This window comes from Oryctolagus cuniculus, chromosome 1, assembly GCF_051225735.1.
Source record: "Oryctolagus cuniculus isolate XC-2025 breed Fujian yellow rabbit chromosome 1, ASM5122573v1, whole genome shotgun sequence".
In the NCBI taxonomy this organism is placed as follows: domain Eukaryota; kingdom Metazoa; phylum Chordata; class Mammalia; order Lagomorpha; family Leporidae; genus Oryctolagus; species Oryctolagus cuniculus.
The window spans coordinates 119,932,665-119,952,043 of record NC_142867.1 but is presented as its reverse complement, the minus strand read 5'-3'; the positions used below and the strand labels follow the sequence as shown (position 1 = coordinate 119,952,043).

The window sequence follows — 19,379 nt, the reverse complement described above, 5'->3', positions numbered from 1 at the left end:
AACCACATGGTGCCAGCCCAGGTGTTCGTGGGACGCAAGGAAGCGGCAGTCTCTCAGGGCCCCAGGGGCTGGGCTGAGCCAAGAAGTGAATGAAGGGCCCCTTGGGGGCCAGGGACAGGAGGGGGGCCAGAGGCAGGGGAGGGGCCAAATGGGGGAGGGAGCCAGAGATGAGGGAGGGGCCAGAGGCAAGGGAGGGGCCAAAGGCAGGGGAGGGCAGAGGTGGAGGTGGGGGAAGCTGTGGTTATCGGAGTCGGGGGTTATGGAGTGGCCAAGGAAGCACCCCAGCTCTGCAAACACCCCAAAACAGGCTTGAGCTGGGGGAAGAACCCTGCTAGCAGTTCTCCGATTTTAAGAAATAAAGTGTTATCTGCACGATTAAACTGGGGGATGCTGAGAACTCTGTCTCCTCGGGGCTATGTAAGGAAAACCCCCACTTCACACTCAGGTGCACACACACACATGCTCGCACTCACAGGTGCACGTGAGCCTTCATATGCATACACACCGTGTGCTCTCAGATGCACACATGAACACTCACACTGACACACACATGTACCCTCACACAGATACACACGGTACATATTACACCCACATGCTCACACTCGCAGATGCACACACATGCCCTCACACACATACACACAACGTATACTCAGATGCACACACACAGACACACACACATCTACAGGGCTTCCGTTGCGCGTGCACACTACAAGCTGCCTGGCCACTGGTCCAGCGCAGTGGTCGTCACCTCAAGGCCAGGGCCACACCAAGCCTGGGCAGCACTGACTTGTGGATGAAAGGACCTTCCTCCCTGCCCCCCTCCAAGCCCCAGCCAATAGAGCTGTGACCTCAGGACCAAGGCCAGGCTGGGAGGGCAGAGGCTGGGCAGGGATGAAAGCCAGAGCCATGCCTAGGAGGGAGGCTGCCCAGACTCTCCAGGGAGAGGGAGCAGGATGGGGGACAGGCTAACGGCAGGCGCAGGGCAGAGCTGAGGGGGAAGACCCCTGACTAATGTCTCTCCTACAGCTGCTCACCTTGTCTGGAAACCCAGCTTCCTGGAGCCTCACAGCCGGGTGTGTGTGAGGGAGTGTATATGTGCATGTGTGTGCACTTGTGTGTATGTGTGTGCAGCTGTCTGCAGGCCCACAGTGGGGTTATCCATCATGTAGCCAGGCAGATGGGCCAACAAAGCACATCACCAACCTACCTTCTTCCGGAATAACCCACTTGTCAAGTGCCACCGTGTACCAAAGCTTCCTCCAGAGTACATGCAGCTCCCCGAGGGACGGCCTTGGCACGCTCGGCCTCTGTTGCAGGTGGGCCAAGCGAGGCCAGGTCATCAAGGAGGCGTCTGGAGAGCTGTACCGAACTACCGTGGACTACACGTACTTCTCAGAGCCCGTCTCCTGCGAGGTGACCAATGCCCTGGGCAGCACCAACCTCAGCCGCACCGTGGACGTCTATTGTGAGTGCCAGGCTGGGCGTGCTGCCCTGGGGGAGCGGGCATGGTGTGGTCTCTGCCTGGGGCTGGAGCAGCTGTGGCTGCATTCTGTGCATGGTCTAGCCATCCCATGTTGCAAGCTGAGAACACTGCACACTTACAGAACGCCCCCTTGTGTGTGTGTGGATTCTTATCAGGACACTGCACACTTACAGAACGCCCCCTTGTGTGTGTGTGGATTCTTATCAGGACCTCGTGCAGGACCCATGGCCCTGTGCCCTACACTTCTGCAGCTTTCCCTCGGCCCCACTGTTATCCACTAAGCTCAGTCTGCTCTTGGAAGGGCCACTCCTTGGCGGCCTGGCCAGACTGTCTGCCACATCCATGGGCCAAGGCCAGGGCTGCAGGCCCACGCGCTGGGCTAGGAGGTCAGAGAGCACCGAGGGGAGTCTCCAGGAGTCCACTCCAGCACTGAGTGGAGGCAAGGGACGCGGGGCCCCGGGCTGGTCTGCTTCAGCGAGCTCGGACAGGAGGCCGAGAGAGGCCCCAGGAAGGATGACCTGAGATGACCAGGTGGGAAGCCCAGAGGGAGGGGGTCCAGGCAGAGAGAGTCCTGCCTCCTTCATGGCACCCCAGAGCCTCCTTGCAAGGGCTGCTGGGACAGCTCAGGGAGCTGAGCCAGATGTGTCAGGCAGCTGCGTTCCAGGTCCTCACCCCAGCCCAAGGCAGGAAGAAGGCCTCCTGCCCCTACACAGGGGTGGGGCTTCCTCAACTTGCCAAGGCCAAGTAGCACGGGGGCTGAAGGCAGGGGATGGGGCAGCCCTGTGGCAAACCCAGGCAGAAACTGAGCCCAAGCACCTTGCTCTTGGGGCTGGTGCTGCCTGCTGTCTCCGTGGTGGGGGAGAACTGGGCTTCCTCCTTACCTCCTGAGGCCCACCCCCTGGCCCCAGGCCCACCTGGGCAGAGGCCTCGAATGTAAGGCACTGAAGTGGATTGAGGGTACACAGGTTCCCTGCTGTCTCCCTTCATCTTATCCAGGTTGTGGGGTGGGGGGAGGAGGTGGAGGTGGCAGCCAGGAGGGACCTGGAGTCTCCAGCCCCCCCGAGCCCTCCCTCCTGTCCTCCCCATCACAGTTGGGCCCCGCATCACCTCTGAGCCCCAGTCGCTGCTCGTGGACCTGGGCTCCGACGCCGTCTTCAGCTGTGCCTGGACCGGCAACCCATCCCTGACCATCGTGTGGATGAAGCGCGGCTCCGGCGTGGTGAGTGTGAGCTCAGACCACAGTGTCCTGTGGCCGCGCTTGAGGCACCTGCCTTCCAGGGCCCTCCCACTGCCAGACTGCGGACGTCAGCCTGTGGGGGCTTCAGCATGTCCCCGACACTGGTGCGGTGTCACTGTCTGCGTCCGGCGCTTTCTCCTGCCAGCTACCCCTTGGCTTCTTTTTCCTTCCTTTATTTTCATTTTTATTTCAAATTCAGAGAATGAAAGTGAGACAGGCAGACAGAGCTCTTCCACCCGCTGGTTCAATCCCCAAATGGCCACAACAGCCAGGGCTGTGCCAGGCTGAAGCCGGAAGCCTGCAGCTCCCTGCAGGTCTCCCAGGCAGGAGGCAGGTGCCCGTCATCTGTGTGGGATCAGGGGAGGGGTCCCAGGCACTGTGCCATGGGAAGCAGGCATCCCAAGCAATGTCCCAACTGCACACCCCCAAGTGCCCTTGGCCTTGACTGCGGTGCTGGCAACAGTCATCCACCCTGGGTCTGCCTCCAGGCCCTCTGGCTCCAAAACACAGTGAGCTTTCTGCTCCTCTTGGTGTCTAATCCTCACCGTTCTCCTAGGTCCTGAGCAATGAAAAGACCCTGACCCTCAAATCCGTCCGCCAGGAAGATGCTGGGAAGTACGTGTGCCGGGCGGTGGTACCCCGGGTGGGAGCCGGGGAGCGTGAAGTGACGCTGACTGTCAATGGTAAGACCCCCCCTCCACAGCGGTAGCCTGGGTGGGAGGCAGGGGAGAGGGACCCAAGGAAGCTGTCACTGGTTCTGGGCCTCGTGGTCCCCCTCAGCTCTGGGTCAGCAGCCGTTACACCCACCTCCTGGAGTCCCTGTCGAGGCCAGGCTGGCTCTCTCCTGGCTAGCTCTCTGCCTACCTCCTTCATTCCTTGCCACCTTTGAAGGGGGCTCAGCTCCACGGTGGTAACTGAGGAACCTTATCCTGGCCAGGAGAAAGGGGTCCAACATAGATCCCTATGTACCCTGAGACCACCCACCATGACAGTGGCCATGGGGTCCAAAAGGGGCCCTTTCCCATGGCATCAAAGCCACACAACCAGGGACACCTGTCCCCATCCCCATGAGACCCAACGTGAGGTCCCCTTGAGGGCAGGGAACGCATCTTGCTATAGATGATAAAGTCAGTCGGGCAGGAGAGAGTTCGCATAGTGGTCAGTGGCTGACGGTTCCGGGAGACAATGTCCTGTGCCATGGCATGGGTGAGGCCACCAGGCCTAGGTGAGGGCATCTCGGTACCAGGCATTGCCCCTGGCACATAGCTGCTCCTGGAGAAGCTGGGACCTAGCTCAGGTCTGCCTCAAGTAGACTGCAGCACCAGGACAGAGATCCCCAGAGAGAACAGAGCTACAGCTTAGAGAGAGAGAGAGAGAAAGAGAGAGAGAGAGAGCCCCTGCCCCCGCCATAGTCTGCCTCAGTCTAAGCCCTGAGCCCAGACCCCTGTTTGCAGGGCTTCGGGTCCCTGTCCCACAGCAGGCCCTAGCAAGGGGCTCCCTGGCCTGAGTTCTCACAGTTAGCCCCGCTCCCCTGAGGAAGCCGCCCACAGCCAGCCTCATTTGTTCTCCCCTGTGCTAAAGAAACATCAGCAGGTGATGGCACCCCACCTTCCCCTCCACTGTCCCCACCAGCCTACACCCCTCCCTTCCTATTCCATTACTCTCCACTCCCCCAGGGGTGCCAGCCCCCAGGCCCCAGAGCCAGTGTTCAGGGAGCACGTGCCCTGCACAGAACCCTGACTTGGAGCCCTCCTGCCTTTCCTGCGTGTCCCCAGGACCCCACCAATAAATTGGCACCGCAGGGCTAAAAATAACAGCATCTGATCGCACCTCCGTATATCCATGGCAACGCGGCTGCAGCCTTTTCCTGCCGAGCCGCCGCTGTCTGACACTCGGCTCAGCCGCCAGGCCACCGCTGCCCGCTCTGGGGAGGGCACTGGGGAGTTGTCTGTCCCTGCCCGTCCCTGTGGCCACCAGCTGGGCCAGGCACCCTCACATCCATGGGGTCCCTGCCCTCCAGGGCCCCTGAGCCTGAAGGTACTCCCAGAGCATCCTCATTTCTGGGCATGAGGGTGGATGAAGGAAGGGCTGCCATCTGGCTGTCACTTTAGACATTCCAGCGTTTCCCAACTGAGATTAAAAGAGGTGTCTTAAGTTGAGAACGCCCCCTGGGGAACGCATGCCTAACAGGGACATTTCTCCCCAAGGCAAGGGACAGCCTGAGCCCTGGCATCTCCCCAGGGTCTAATCTGTGTCCCCAAGGGGTTCCCATCCCCTCCTGTGCCTCCACTCTCCTTCAGGAGCTCCCCCAGGTTGCCAAGCAGAGAGAAGCCGGCAGCATCGAACCAAGTCAGGACACTGCTCTTGTATTGCTGCTGGACTGGGGCGGCTTGGCCCTGAGGCAGGGGCCTGGATGCTGTGGCCCCAGGGAGGGTAACCTCCCAGCCCCCACCAGTCTGTCCCTACTTTGGAAGATCAAGTGGGCAGCAGTCTGGCACCATAGCCTAAGGTGTGAGACTGGTCACCCGCCAGCGCCCTCTAGGGACGTCTGCGGGCATAGCTCTCACCTGAGCTGCCTCCAACCAGGCTTGAGCAAAAAGATGCACTTCCCTTTGTCGTGCTTTTTGTTTTCTTTGAAGAAGCCCGTGAACGCCCAGACATCCGCTGATAACTTGTGGAATCCTGAGAGCCCCTGGGGAATTCCCAGGTCCCGGGACGGGACGGGACGTGAGGGGCAAGTTTGCGTGGTGGCGTCACTTTTCAGCCTGGCAGCCAACCACAGCACCACGCTCAAGCATCGAGCCCTCAGGCCTCAGCCCACTGTTGGTGCCCTCTGCAGGCGGGCGGCAGTAGCCCTTATCTTGGCTGTCACGTGCCTCTTCAATCAGCAGCAGTCGCCAGAGTGTCTCCCAGGACTTTTCCTCCACTGGGCTGTGAGCTCCTCGTAGGAGCTGCAACAGTGCGTTCATGAAGGTGGCTGATAAACAGCACTGAGGTCTGAAGTACCTTCTGCTTTGTTCCCACCTGATTCTGCCTCTTCTCCAGACCCCCTGCGCTCACTCTGGGTGCTGCTGTCGGAGCATCCCACCCATCACCACGGGCCCTGAAAAGGGGCAAAAGCTTTGCATCCCTCCTCCTGTCCCTGCAGCCACCCAGCCCAGCCAGGAGGTTAGCAGAGTAAGTGGCTACGCCAGCAGCTCCTCCTGTCCCCTCTCACTGCCAGGGAACACTTAGGGTGGGTAGCAGGCAGAAGCGGGCAGGAAACGCTATAGGACAGTCTCCGCTCCAAGTGGACTCTCTGGGCTGCCCAGTGTGGCCAGCGAGATAGGCACACTCGGAACCTGATGCCCATGAGGTTGGTATGGGAATGGGGTCGGTTTCGGAGCCGTGGTCTCACCGGGGCTATCTCATAGGTGAGTGCATGTGGGCAAGGAAATGGACTTACTAAAGGATCTCCCGCAAAGGCACAGGATAAAGGCTGCAATTGTGCAAGGGCTTTCCTCCCAGGGAGGGTGATTCCAGTTTGGGTAGAGAAACATCACCATTCCTCTTCCTGATTGGCCTGCTTCAGCAGCCACTCAGTTTGTTAGGCAAGAGCGCCATCTGCTGGACGTCTTAGAAATGACTTGCGAGCCCGCGGGCGGCTAAGGCGCAGATTTGGTAGCGAAGCCTTGCTCCCAACACCTCCCCCACCCCGTTCCCAAGCTTACCACCTCCCCCACACAGAATTATTCTCTCTCCATTGAAGTCGGTTAGCACTCTCTCTGCACCGCCTTGTGGTGCTAACTCTCGCCACCTCTTATTACCGTTATTTATTTTTCCTGGGACTTGAAAGCATTCACTCAGGGCTCCTTGAGAGGTTTACGGCAGAATGCCTAATTCATCTTGGAGTCCCCTACCTTGCACTTCACCTTGCACACACAGGCTTTGCGTAAACATTGACTGAATGCAGAAACCCCGCAAAGAGGGCGCCAGCCAGGGGCCCACCCTTACCGGGTCCCTGACATGAGGCTGTCTCCCAACAGGACCCCCCATCATCTCCAGCACCCAGACCCAGCATGCTCTGCACGGCGAGAAAGGCCAGATCAAGTGCTTCATCCGGAGCACACCGCCGCCCGACCGCATCGTGAGTGCCCGGGGAGGCTGGGCCAGCGCCCCACCCCCACTCCCGTGGGCTCCTGACAGCAGGGCTGGGGTGGGGGCAGGCAGGCACACCTCTGAGCCTACTCCTCCTCTGTGGGGAAGACTACACCTGCTTGCCTCTCTTGGAAAGGTGTAGTGAAGACACAGTACAGCAGCTCCTGTCTCAGGACAGGCTGTGCTCACGGCCCTGAGCTCAGACACCAATGGTTCTAACCCGAGTCTGCACGCCAGGGGCAGGCATGTGGCCAGGGCAGCAGAGGGAAAGGCCAACCATTTCTGCCTCTCCTGGGGCCAAGCCGGTCTCTGGCTCCATCTTCAACAGTGCCAGTTACAGCTAGCAGCCCCGCTTCACATCCCCACCCTAACCCCGAGATCCCTGGCCATCCCAGAAGTCCAGCCTCGTGGATCAAGAGTTTCCAGGCTCCCTCCCTTCCTCCAAACTGGTATCCCTGCGGTTTGTGTGCAGCTGTGTGCGTCTGCATTTTGTAAAAGGGGGTCTTGCACTGAAATCCATTTGAAACTGGCAGAAATTCAAGCATGCAAACAAAGAAAAGTGAGCGTTTCATAGCACTTACTGGGGAAAAAATTATTTTTCATTCTCCCCAGTACCTGGACACTCCTGCTGGGGGGAGCCAGGCCGGGGATGGTGGGGGCTGAGCACCCAGAGCCTGTACACACTGAGCTGGGATCTTGTCAGAGTGTTGTTGCTGTTAGCCACTATATCGGGTGTTTGTTCATTCACTGTCTGGGAGATCCCTAGAAACACTGCAAGAAGTCAGGCCTCCAGTGAATGCCTGGGCCTTCCTGTGTTTGTATGTTACAACAATAACGGCTGTGAACCAGTTCACACCACCCTTCTCCCATAGATCTCCAACCCTGAACTCATGGTTCTCAACTGGGAGCAACTTCGTCCCCGGGGACACCCGGCAGTGTTTGGGGCCGGCGGTGCCACTGGGGTCACAACCGGGAAAGGCCAGGGATGCTGCCAGTGTCCTCCAGGGCACTGGCGGGGCCACTGCGGCCGGTCCTGAGCCCTGGGCCCCAGCCTTCACGGCCGGCTTCACACCGCATGTCCCGGCGGGGCTGGGGTGTGTGCAGTGCAGTGTGCCGGGGGCAATGCAGGCACACTGTCATCCTTGTGAACCAAGCACAGGAAGACATCACAAGTGCGGCTTGAAGGACACTCCCACGAACAGGAGCAAAGCCAGGCAGGGTCCTGGGGTGTGCAAAGAAGGCGCAGTACCAGGCACTGCCAGGTGTAGCGCCAGAGAGCACCTGTGAGGGGTGCACCTGTGAGCGGTGCACCTGTTGAGCGGTGCCTCCGCCAGGAAAAAAAAAATTCCTAGGGCAGACCTACCTCCGTCCACTTCTGGGGCGGGCCCAATCTGTGTGTGCGCGCGCGAGTGGACGCGTGGACCCATGAGGTGATGTCTGTGTTTGTAGCATGTGGTGTGCATGCATGTATCTGAGCCTGCACTTGTGGATGGGTGTGTGTGTTGCATGGACAGATGTTCGTGGGATGTGTGCATATGTGGTGCTGTCTGTGTAGGTGTGTGCAATGATGTTTGCAGCGTGTGTTGTATGTGTGAGTGTGTGTGCTGGTGGCGCGCGGCAGCGGGCGGGAACCTGGCCGTGGGCACCTGGGCAGGTGGTGGCAGCACTATGGTCCCTTGTGGGCGGCTCTGGCGGGGTGTTCTACTGATCTGCGCCACCCACCCCCCACTCCCCCGGCAGGCCTGGTCCTGGAAGGAGAACGTGCTGGAGTCGGGGACATCAGGGCGCTACACGGTGGAAACGGTTAGCACGGAGGAGGGGGTCATCTCCACACTGACCATCAGCAATATCGTGCGGGCCGACTTCCAGACCATCTACAACTGCACTGCCTGGAACAGCTTCGGCTCCGACACGGAGATCATCCGGCTCAAGGAGCAAGGTGAGGACTGCAAGGGCTGCCAAGGCGACAGGGGACAGCAGGGCCCCTCCTGGCCCAGGTCAGCCCCGGGGGTGCAGCATGCCAAGAGCACCCGCCAGCAGCTAGCGGGCAGGGCAGGTCCCGAGAGCAAGGCACAGGGCTCTGCCTTATTGGCCACACAGCCGTAGCCAGCGGGCTCTCTGCAGAGGGAAAGGACACTAAGCTCCACCAGGAATCCAGAAGGGGAGGGACACCGCTCGGGGTGATGGGCTCCAGGGCAATGCTGCAGGTGCAGCCGGGCTCACGGCAGGAGAAGCCACCCCACAGTCTTCTGTGCCTGCTGCCCTCCCTTGTGGGCCCTGGCCTGGCACCCAGTGAATGCCCTTAGCGGGTGTTCTGCCCAAGCAAAACGAGGACACACTAGTATGGCTGTGTGGGATCCTGACCCAGCTGGTCACCCAGAAGTCCCTGGGAAGATGCTCAATCGAAAGCTAAGGAGGGTGCTAGCCCGTCTCACTCCCTGGTGCAGGGCGCTGCGCTCCCAAGGAGCCACCGCCAGAGGGCAGCACTGGGCAGACAGCCGCAGAGCAGCAGGTGGGTGAGAGGGAGGGGCCGGAAAGAAGCCACAGGCCGCCGTGACCCCAACTGCCGACTGTCCCAGCTCCTGTCCAGGGAGATGCCGGGAACGCCAGTCTCTGGCTCAGAGTTCTTGGGCACCTACTGAGAGCCCATGATTTGCGCAGGGCAGAGAGACTCGGGAGGGGCGCAGAGGAACACGGCGAGGGGAGGGGCGGGCGGGGCTGGTCTCCAAGGAGCTCTGCCTGTCGGGGCTGCAGATCTTGCCCCTGGCAGGCAGGACTCAGCCAGGATGGACCAAGGATTCGTGCTCAGCGGGGCCTGACCCTCTGGACAAGAGGTTGTGGGCCGAGCGGGGGTCCCACAGGGATCACACTCATCTCCTAACACCTCCTCCGGAATGGGCTCTGCTTTGCATAACGCTTTGCACATAATTTGCATAACATCATCCACACATCATCCCAGACCCTCCCTGGCCCCCTGTTGCCTACCCTCCTGTCTTCCCCTCATCCCCCCACCGTGCCCTCCCCTCGGTGTTCTCGCCCCACCCCCACCCCTGCTGGAGTCTCTAAGTCAGCCTGAACCAACTCCAAGCGCAGCAGCCGGGCGAGCCTGGATCTGCAGGGTGGTCCCAAAGACGGGACTGAGGAGGGAAGCCCACCCCCACCCCACCACAGCCCCTCCAGGGGCCGATCCCCCGCCCCGCCCCGGCCTGGCCAGCCAGGCTCTGGCTGTGGACGCTTGCTTTATTTCCAAACAGGTTCGGAAATGAAGTCGGGAGCCGGGCTGGAAGCAGGTAGGGAAGGAGACGATGAGAACTGGCCCCTGGAGGGGGGAGGGGAGGGACTTCTTGGCTAGTGGGGGAGGGGACCCCAAGAGGGTAGGGAGGCCGTGCAGATGCAGGCCCCTCTGCCTTCCCACGGTGCCCGTGCTGAGGGTTTAGTGCAGTCAGAGCAGCCGGGAGAGGGGCTCCAGCCAGGCGGGGGCCTAGGGACCCCAGAGACCCGGCTGTTGTCTGCTGCCATGGCCCAGGTCTCCCTCTTCCCCGGGTCTCCCTCTTCCCCGGCCCTGGTTCCTGCACCTTTCTCTCAGGAGCCCTGGGTCCTGGCCCTGGCCTGGCCTCCTCTACTTCTGGTCTCTCCCTGCTTCTCAGCATCTTCACAGCTTGGCATTGGCTCCCAGGATGCTGCCTGCTTGACCCCCGCATGCCCGCTCACCCAGCTCCACTCCTGCAGCTCACCCCCTGCCCCAGACTGGGGCTGCTGGCAGTGCCTCTCTCCCCAGGAACAGGCACAGCACTCCCTGGTTTGAATTGCTCTGGCCCCGTGCCCCAAGCAAAAACCCAGATAAAGAATCAGGACAGAGCCAGCCAGATTCGGGGGGCACACTAAGGCCAAGCTGAAGACTTGGGTGTCTTCTGCCTTGATTCTCCTGCCACGCGGAGCCCTGGCCCCTGGGATCCCCTTGAATAAGCTCCATGGGGGACCCCTACCCCACCCCTCTGCAGGGCAGCAGTGCAGGACGGGGCCACACAAACAGTTGTCAACCCCTTGCTGTGTTCTCCCAACTCCCCTGGTGGCCACCTGGTGCCAAGAGGTGGCATGTCCCTGCCGTCTGCATTTCATGTGCGTCTGCTCACACTCATCCAGAGCTCCTGACACCTGCTTCCCTCCGTGGCTCAGAGTCCCCGCCTTGGATGGTGCTCAGAGTCCCCGCGCCCAGTGCCCCCGCCTTGGATGGTGAGGAGGCTAAGCAAGGGCAGCCCTCCCTGCGGTCCTCCCCAGGGAACGTCCAAGGTGCTGTGCTCAGGCAGAAGCCAGGCAGGGAGGAACCACACTGGGAACTGGGAAGGGAGGCTACTCCAGGCCCAGCTGCCCAGACAGCTTCCTCCCCTACCCCGCACCCTCCCCTGTGCACCTGCTGCGGGCCAGTCTCCAGCTGAGACCATGCCCCTCCTGCTGGCTATGAACACCTGGAAACGTGGGTTCAAGGTGTCAGGGAGCAAAGTATCCCAGACCTATACAGCTGCTCCAGCTCTCTGGTTTTCAGATGGGCCAGTGAGGTCTGACAGTTAGAAACTGTCCACGGCTGTGATTTGGCCCTGAGCTCAGCTGAGACCAGCCCCCAGTTTTCCCAAGGAAACGCTCTAGGAACCCAAGGAGAAGCTGAACCAAACCCAAACTGTGAACACTCGAAAGCGTAGAACAATGAGCTTCCAAAGCAAGTTCCTTTCCCAGTGGAATGAAACCCAGAGACAGAATCCCCTCTTTACCAAAGGAACTCAGCCGAGGGCAGGTCCCTCTGCTCGGTGCTGGCCACTGAGGCCAGCCCAACGCCGCTCCCTCCAGTCCTTGAGTATTGCCTCCTCTGTCGCCCCCTCGATGGCCTTGGCCACCGATAGGTAGGTTACAGGTGAGCTCGGGTGAGAGTCCTGGGGTGGCAGGGGGATGACCCAGTGTCATCACACACAGCCAACCAGGGGCCGCCGGCTCTCTCGGGCAAGTGTCCCCTCCCACGCCGCTGACACCTTCTCTCAGCAGCACCTCTAGGCGCCAGGGTTTGAGGGTTTCTTCCTCTCTTTAAAGGAAGCAACATTGAGAGGCTAGCCCACAGCGCCAGACCAGATACCTGCATGTTGCACAGGTCATTGTGCTGATGGCCATGGGGTGGGGAGGGGAGGGCGCTCAATCGTGCAAAGGATCTTTCCTCCTTTAAGGATTTGGCCTGACACAGCTCCCCCATCCCATGTGATACCCAGAGCAAAACACATTTAAATAGCGCAGGGTACCAGGTTCTCTTCCAAGGCCCTTATCAGCTCACTCATTCCACTCACCTGCAGCCCTCTGGGGAAGGTGCCATCACTACCCATGTTACAGAGAAGAGAGGTAAAGTAGGTCGCTCAGAAGAAGTGATGGAGCTGAAACCCAAACAATCGGCAGCCTGGGCTGCACGCGAGCCTTGGAGGATGCCATGGGACACAGTGGATGGCACCGGGCAAGACTGGAGAGGGCAAGCAAGATGGGTGGGAAGAGTAGGAGGCTGGCTGGGTTTGCCCTGACTCTACTGCAGCTGTGTGCCCTTGGCCATGTCTCTCGAGTTCCCTGGACTCCCTTCCCTCTGTGACGTGGGAGATTTGGACTCGGTGGCTCTCAGCGTCCCCCAGCCCCAGCACTCTCTAGTTCTACTCCTGGGCTCCAAAGGGTGTGCTCAAGCCCCCTGTGCAGCCACAGAAGGGCCAGGGCTGTCTGGTGCCCATCACCCTCCCCAGGGCAGGAGACAGAAACTCGGCAGGGAGTGAGGCCTTGTCCCTCTGGCTTGGGGAGGGGTGCCGGATGTTCAAGGGGCTAGCCTGGAAGAAGGAGTGGGCTGGTGGGGTTTCTCCCTAAAGAGACGGCAGTGGGGGAGCTGTACTCTTGCGCCCCCAGTCCCTGGGACATGGACGCCTGGGGGCTACAGCCCCTGATGCCCAGCAGGCCCGAGGAGGAGCTGCCCTAGAGCTGAGAGCTCGCCCAGCGCCAGAGTGCCCGTGCATCCCCCATGCACCTGGGGAAGGCAAGAGCAGGAAGCAAACCCGACAGGCAGGGCAGGGGCCTCAGCCATTTCTCAAAGAAAAGCCAGGACGTGCGACTCGCCAGCCACTGCGTGATGGGACAGTGCTTGGTTAACCCCAGAGGCGGCCAACTCGTGCCCGCCTCCCTCCTCATCTCCAGTATCCCTCTCCCTCGGCCCTCCCTTCTCTGTCTCTGCCCTCTTCCCCCAGTTCCTCACGCCCTCTGCTCCACCCCGTGTCCTCCACCCGGCTCTGCAGTCCCAGGAGACCTGACCCCTGTTGGACTCTGCCTGTGCCTGCCCAGGCCCCACCCAGGAATCTTCCCAGGCGGGCCCCCTGTGGCAAGTGGCCTGGCCCCAGCTCAGCAGGGACTGCACCTGAGGGACCTGGGCGAGCTGTCCCATTCCCTCACCAGTGTCTGTATCTCCCACAGAGTCCGTGCCGATGGCCGTCATCATCGGGGTAGCCGTGGGAGCCGGCGTGGCCTTCCTCGTCCTGATGGCAACCATTGTGGCCTTCTGCTGTGCCCGTTCCCAGAGAAGTACGAGAGGGAGACCTGGGATCTCGGGGGGAGGGGGGGCGGGGGGGGGGGACAGAGAAGAAGGCCAGGCTTAGGCTGCCCCGGAGAGCAAGCAAGCAGGAGTGAGCGAAGTGACCAGCGCTGTGCGCTCCGGGGGAAGGGATGGGTCTGAGGCACTGGGGCATCCGCGGTGCCCACGGGATGTCTGACAGCGAGTGGCCACTCAGTGGATGCTGACCTGGGCTAGGATGACCTTCAGCCTGCAGGGCCGCCAGCCAGCGCTTGGGGCCAAACTTACACTCTTGACTGGGAACCGTGCAGAGAACAAGGAGGGGGAAGGCTCGCCTTGACCCTTGCTCTCCTGGAGTTGCTGGTCTAACCAGAAAGGCAGGGCACCCACCCAGGAGGGAAGGCATTTAAGGAATCGCTTTGAACAGATTTTTAAAGGTCTTTAGTCATCCACAGTAAAACTCTAGTGTTTGCACGCTCTTGACAACTGGTGGGTAGCCAGGACTCTGATGTTGCAAGCCGTAGACACACATGTGCAAGGCCTAAGTTGGGTGGCAGAGTGGAGGGGACAGTGGAGAGACCTGGTCTCCCAGTCCCACCTCTCCTGCCATGTGACCCTCAGCAAGCGGCCACTCTTCTGGGTTTGTGACGTTCTGTGAGCTCCGTGCACACGAGGAATCAGTGGTACAAGTCTGCTTCTTTTGTCCTGCAGCCCTCAGGGGTCATGTGTGTTCCCTGGCATATACTAGGCAACCCTGGCTCCAGAGCCTGCCTGCAAGATGTGGTCTCCAGGCCCCCTCCCTCACAGCCCCCCCCCCCCGATCGGTGGAAATTACTGGGAAATGCATTTTTTTTTCTTTTTTACAGGCAGAGTTAGACAGTGAGAGAGAGAGAGACAGAGAGAAAGGTCTTCCTTTCCATTGGTTCATCCCCCAAATGGCTGCTACGGCCGGCCGGCGCACTGCGCCGATCCAAAGCCAGGAGCGAGGTGCTTCCTCCTGGTCTCCCATGGGGTGCAGGGCCCAAGCACTTGGGCCATCCTCCACTGCCTTCCCAGGCTGCAGCAGAGAGCTGGACTGGAAGAGGAGCAACTGGGACTAGAACCGGCGCCCAACCCGGAACTGGAACCCGGGATGCCGGCACTGCAGGCAGAGGATTAGCCAAGTGAGATGCATATTTTAGCAACACTCTTCCAACACGCCCTCCCACAGGAAACGGGCTGCAGGAAAGCTTCTGTCATCTGCGCACAGACAAAGCCACTGGACCCCAACGTGTGGGCTTCTGCTCTGGGTGGGAGGTTGGCCGTGGGGACCGTGAGGTCCTTTCAAACAGTGACATTTGTGGTTCCATCGATGGAGAGCCCAGAGCCTGAGAGAGTAGGTCAGAAGAGACTTCTAGAAGGAAGTGAGAATTCTGTAAGATGAGAAGGATCTAAGTCACTACAGTGGACAAACGGATGAGGACAGCCTCTCCAGCCATGGATGAGTGGCTGAGCCACGGGCAATGAGGAGCCAGGCAGCCCACGTGGTTGGCCTTGTCTGAAGCCCGTCAGCCCCAGCATACCCAGGAGGGTGACTGACTGGTTGGGGCAGGGTGGCATATGCTGAGCTCAGGGGCTGGCAGGTCCACTCTGGGAGTGATGGGGTGAGAGGGGCCGGGGGGCTGCTGGGCAGCTGGACATCTCAGGCCCAAGTGCCTGAAGGTGACCACTGAACTGGTCATCTCCACATTCCTGCCTTTTGTCCAGATCTCAAAGGTGTCGTGTCAGCCAAAAATGACATCCGAGTGGAGATTGTCCACAAGGAGCCTGCCTCTGGCCGGGAGGCTGAAGAGCACCCCACCATCAAGCAGCTCATGGTGAGAGTGCTGTCCCCGTTCCCACCCTGCCCCGGGCCCCTGCTCCTGGACGGACTTGGGCCTAAAGGCTTCCCGATGTTAGTGGAGCACCTGTCACCATGTACCCGCTACCATAGGCCAAGCACGCATGCCCAGCCACCGTGTGCCTGCTCCTCTGGCCTGGGTGTTCTGGGAGACCCAGAGGCACCGGAGTTGCAATCCCAGGTTTCAGGGAACCTGACTCCCCAGTAGGGAGAGAAGACTTATGCACACATCGCCATACTGTGTTGTCACACAACAGAGGGCCCAATGTACACACAGCCACAGGGACGATAGCAATCCAGCACATGGCTCTGTCTCACCAAAGTCTGCAGGTGGCAGTAGGCTCCCCAGCGGGGCCCCAGATAGCTCACCCGAAACAAAGACACCCACTCTTCCTCGTGACCCTTCATGGGCTTAACTCACTCAGCTGTCCCAGCAGAAACCTAGACATCTATGCCAGGAGCTTTGGGTGCCTGCCATACGTGGTTGGGATATACGCTGGAGTAGGGGCTACAGAGCAAGGAGTGAAGAGCGTGCGCTTCTCTGAGCCTCAGTGCCTTCATCTGTGAAATGGGCATGAAAGTGATAGCATACAGGGTCACAGCAAGGGGGAAATGGGTAAAACCCTGAAGAGCTTGGAGCCTGCAGAACAGAATAAATGCTCAAAAAAATGTCAGCCACTCTTGCTGCTCTAAAATCCCCCACTAGATGGCAAGCAGCGCACCAACACGGGCCCTGGGGGGCACTCGCAGATGTGGACGGAACCGAACTGCCCCCCCCCCCACTATGCTCTCTCTATCCAATTAATTTTAAAGGCCTGTCAATTCCACTTCAAAAACTGTCTCAATTCTGGGGGGAGAGGGGGTCCCCGGTTCTCCTCCACTGTCACTTCCTAACTCCCCTGGACAACAGCTGCCTCCTATGGGCCTCATCATGCTAGACCATTGCCACCTTTCTCAGTCCACCCTCCAGAGCCCTGCAGGGAGAGCCCTTCTACAGTACAGAGCCGGTCCTGTCACCATCAGCGCTCCCCCCCACCGCTTCTGCGGAACGCCCCAGGGCCCGGCGTGCCATCAAGGCCCTTCGCTGCCAGGCAGTGCCGCCTCCCAGCCAGAGCCATCTGGCCTCCCAGACGTGCCAGGGAGCTCGCAATTTTTTTCGGCCCTCAAAGGCCTGTGCACGGGCCCTTCCCGCCGCCTGTTGATGTTGTCTGTTGAATTTCACATTCTCCTGTAAGAATCGGTTCGGATGTCAGCCACCCCACAACTTTCCGGGCACTTGGGGCTCCCCATAAGCACTTTGCACAGGCCTCTCCTAGACAACAGTGCTCTCCGTGCCTGTCAGACCGCCCCCCCAATTCCAGCGCTCCTGCTGCCTCGTGCCCCCAGGGCTAACATGGATCCTGATCAGTAGAGGGAGGAAACCACAGCCCAGCCCCAGGAAGGAAAACGTGTCTGTACTTAAGCTTTATCACATCTGTCCTTCCTTCCCCTTGGGACATCCTGATCACCCAGGCTGTGCCCAAGCATCAGGAGACAGAGGGGTGCTGAGGAGTGGGGTGAGAGCAGGGGCAGAGCTCCCTCACTGGCTGAGAGCTCTGTGGCCAGCCTCCCCTTGCAACATCTTCGTGCCCCCTGACCCGACATAGCCCCATCCTCAAGGAGAGGCTGGCTTAGAAATGCAATCTGGGGAGAGAGAAGAACTCCAGCCAGACAGAGCCAGAGCAGGTATTGCAAAATGAAAACCAGCTGTCTCATTAGTGAGGCGGTAATGGGAGGTGTGGGGTGACCCTCTGGCTGCTACTGTGGGGCTCCAAAGAGACCAGGAAAGGGAGTCACAGGGTGGAGGTGCTTCTCAGTCCAGAGACAGGGACCTGGCGCAGACCACGCAGTTAGCAGAAGTGACTCACGGGTTACAGGCTAAGCACCGCTGTGGTTATGCAGATTAACTCACATACCCTCTGTGTGCCTTGGTTTCTTGTCTTACAGCTCACTGTTACTGTCAGTGGTTAGCACTAAGCCAACTCCTTCATTCATTCCCCACAAGCATAACATCTGGAACAGCCTGACTGTACCGGGCACTGGGCTAGGCCCTGGCAGGTCACAGAAGGAAGAGGTTCCATTCCAAAAGCTCTCTGATCCACCTCGCTCTCTGCCAGGCACCAGACCAGGTGCGGCGGGCACCTAAAGAGAAGGAGGAAGCGATCCTCACCCTAGCGCTCTTTGGTATCTATTAAGGAAAATAACTCCAGGCTTCCCGGTGGGTCCAAGTCACCGCTGGGAGTGACAGGTGTGGCCCATACGGGCAGCACCTCACGTCATTATTCCTAGCAGTTCCTTGTTGAGGCCTTCACTGAGCCCCAGCACTGGGTGACTGGTGGCTGGGAGGAGCCCGACCCGTGCCCAGAGGTTGGCATTTTACGGCTTTTTATCTCTGGGTCCATCTCGCTGCTGCACAGAGCTGGCTGCACCTTATCATGTCTTAATCTATGTAACCCTGGCCAGAATTTTACAAAACGTGCTCAGTGGCTGGAGTGAAACCAGATGAGTGAGATCTCTGGAGGTGATGTCCTGACCCGAATGCAGGAAGTATGGCCTTAGAGACCTGCCCCAGCCCAAGCCACACACACGCCCACCCCCGCCGCCTCTCCTGGACCTCTCTGTCTCTGGGGCAGTGGGGACCAGAAGCAAGGATTCGGTGTGAAGTTCACGGGGACGCTTTGCCTGCTGTCAGTGGCCCAGAGGTGGGAGGGGTGTGAGTGCATGTCCCCATCTGCTCCTTGGGGGCAGAAGAGGCCAAGGCCACCTCCTCCCCCCACTGAGTAGCACTGTGGGTTGTAGATGGACCGCGGTGAATTCCAACAAGACTCGGTGCTGAAGCAGTTGGAGGTCCTCAAAGAAGAAGAGAAGGAGTTTCAGAACCTGAAGGTGAGAGCCGCCCAGGTGGCAGGACACAGCCGCTGGCCGGACACAGCTCCCGTGACCCAGCCCCACTTCCGGAGACAGAATGACAGCCACTGGGAAGAAGGGCCTGTGGCCAATGCAGGACAAGTTCATGCCCCCTCCCTGAGCTGGGCCACTGCCTGTCCAACCCAGAGGAGGCTGAGCGAGTTAAGGCCGCGTTCCCACAATAATGCTCTTCCATAGCCTCCTAACATTAAATCAATTAAAATTAATTATTCATGTTCAGAACAATAAAAAAATAATTTCAAATGATCTTGCCATATCCTAACACAAGCCCAGTCAGGGGCCTCTGCTTACCGCCTCCCATAGCCCAATTCCACCTGCCCCCAGCGCCCCCCCCCTACCGTGCACCTGCCAGCCCTCCCCTCCTGGTGTCCCCACCGCTAACCCTCCCCCTCCCCGCCTCCTGTTCCCTGTCTTTGTGGCCCTCTCATTCCTCCTCAGCTGCCCCTTTCCTGATCACCCCGCCCTCAGTAACTCCAAACTCAGCTACAGCCAGGCCAGTGCTGGCTGCACCCGGTGACGCCTGTCTGGCTCTCCCCCAGGACCCCACCAATGGCTACTACAGCGTGAACACTTTCAAAGAGCACCACTCGACGCCGACCATCTCCCTGTCCAGCTGTCAGCCAGACCTGCGCCCTGCAGGAGGCAAGCAGCGCGTGCCCACCGGCATGTCGTTCACCAACATCTACAGCACCCTGAGCGGCCAGGGCCGCCTCTACGACTACGGGCAGAGGTTCGTGCTGGGCATGGGCAGCTCGTCCATCGAGCTGTGCGAGCGGGAGTTCCAGAGGGGCTCCCTCAGCGACAGCAGCTCCTTCCTGGACACGCAGTGCGACAGCAGCGTCAGCAGCAGCGGCAAACAGGACGGCTACGTGCAGTTCGACAAGGCCAGCAAGGCCTCCGCCTCCTCTTCCCACCACTCCCAGTCCTCTTCCCAGAACTCCGACCCCAGTCGACCCCTGCAGCGGCGGATGCAGACTCACGTCTGAGGATGACACGCGGCGGCGCAGGGAGCGGGGAGGCGGCCGGGGGCCCGGGGGGCCCGGGAGCCGGGGCTGGGGGCGGGGCGCGCTCTGGGTCTCCAGGGACCAGGGGTCGCTTTGCC

General features: G+C 60.1%; 1 protein-coding gene across 4 annotated transcripts in view; it reads left to right on the top strand.

The window, feature by feature from the left end:
* Positions 1–19,379, top strand: part of KIRREL3 (kirre like nephrin family adhesion molecule 3) — a 576,600-nt gene extending 557,221 nt beyond the window's left edge. For 3 of the 4 annotated variants that reach the window (XM_051818702.3, XM_051818695.3, XM_051818705.3), the window contains 10 exons: positions 1,317–1,465; positions 2,575–2,702; positions 3,277–3,403; positions 6,746–6,846; positions 8,598–8,796; positions 10,112–10,147; positions 13,335–13,442; positions 15,178–15,287; positions 18,149–18,235; positions 18,817–19,379. In XM_051818702.3, coding sequence (XP_051674662.1) covers positions 1,317–1,465; positions 2,575–2,702; positions 3,277–3,403; positions 6,746–6,846; positions 8,598–8,796; positions 10,112–10,147; positions 13,335–13,442; positions 15,178–15,287; positions 18,149–18,235; positions 18,817–19,263 — 1,492 coding nt within the window. In that variant the 3' untranslated portion in view covers positions 19,264–19,379. The remainder of the gene's footprint in view (positions 1–1,316; positions 1,466–2,574; positions 2,703–3,276; positions 3,404–6,745; positions 6,847–8,597; positions 8,797–10,111; positions 10,148–13,334; positions 13,443–15,177; positions 15,288–18,148; positions 18,236–18,816) is intronic. The other variant, XM_051818703.3, reaches the window with a different exon arrangement.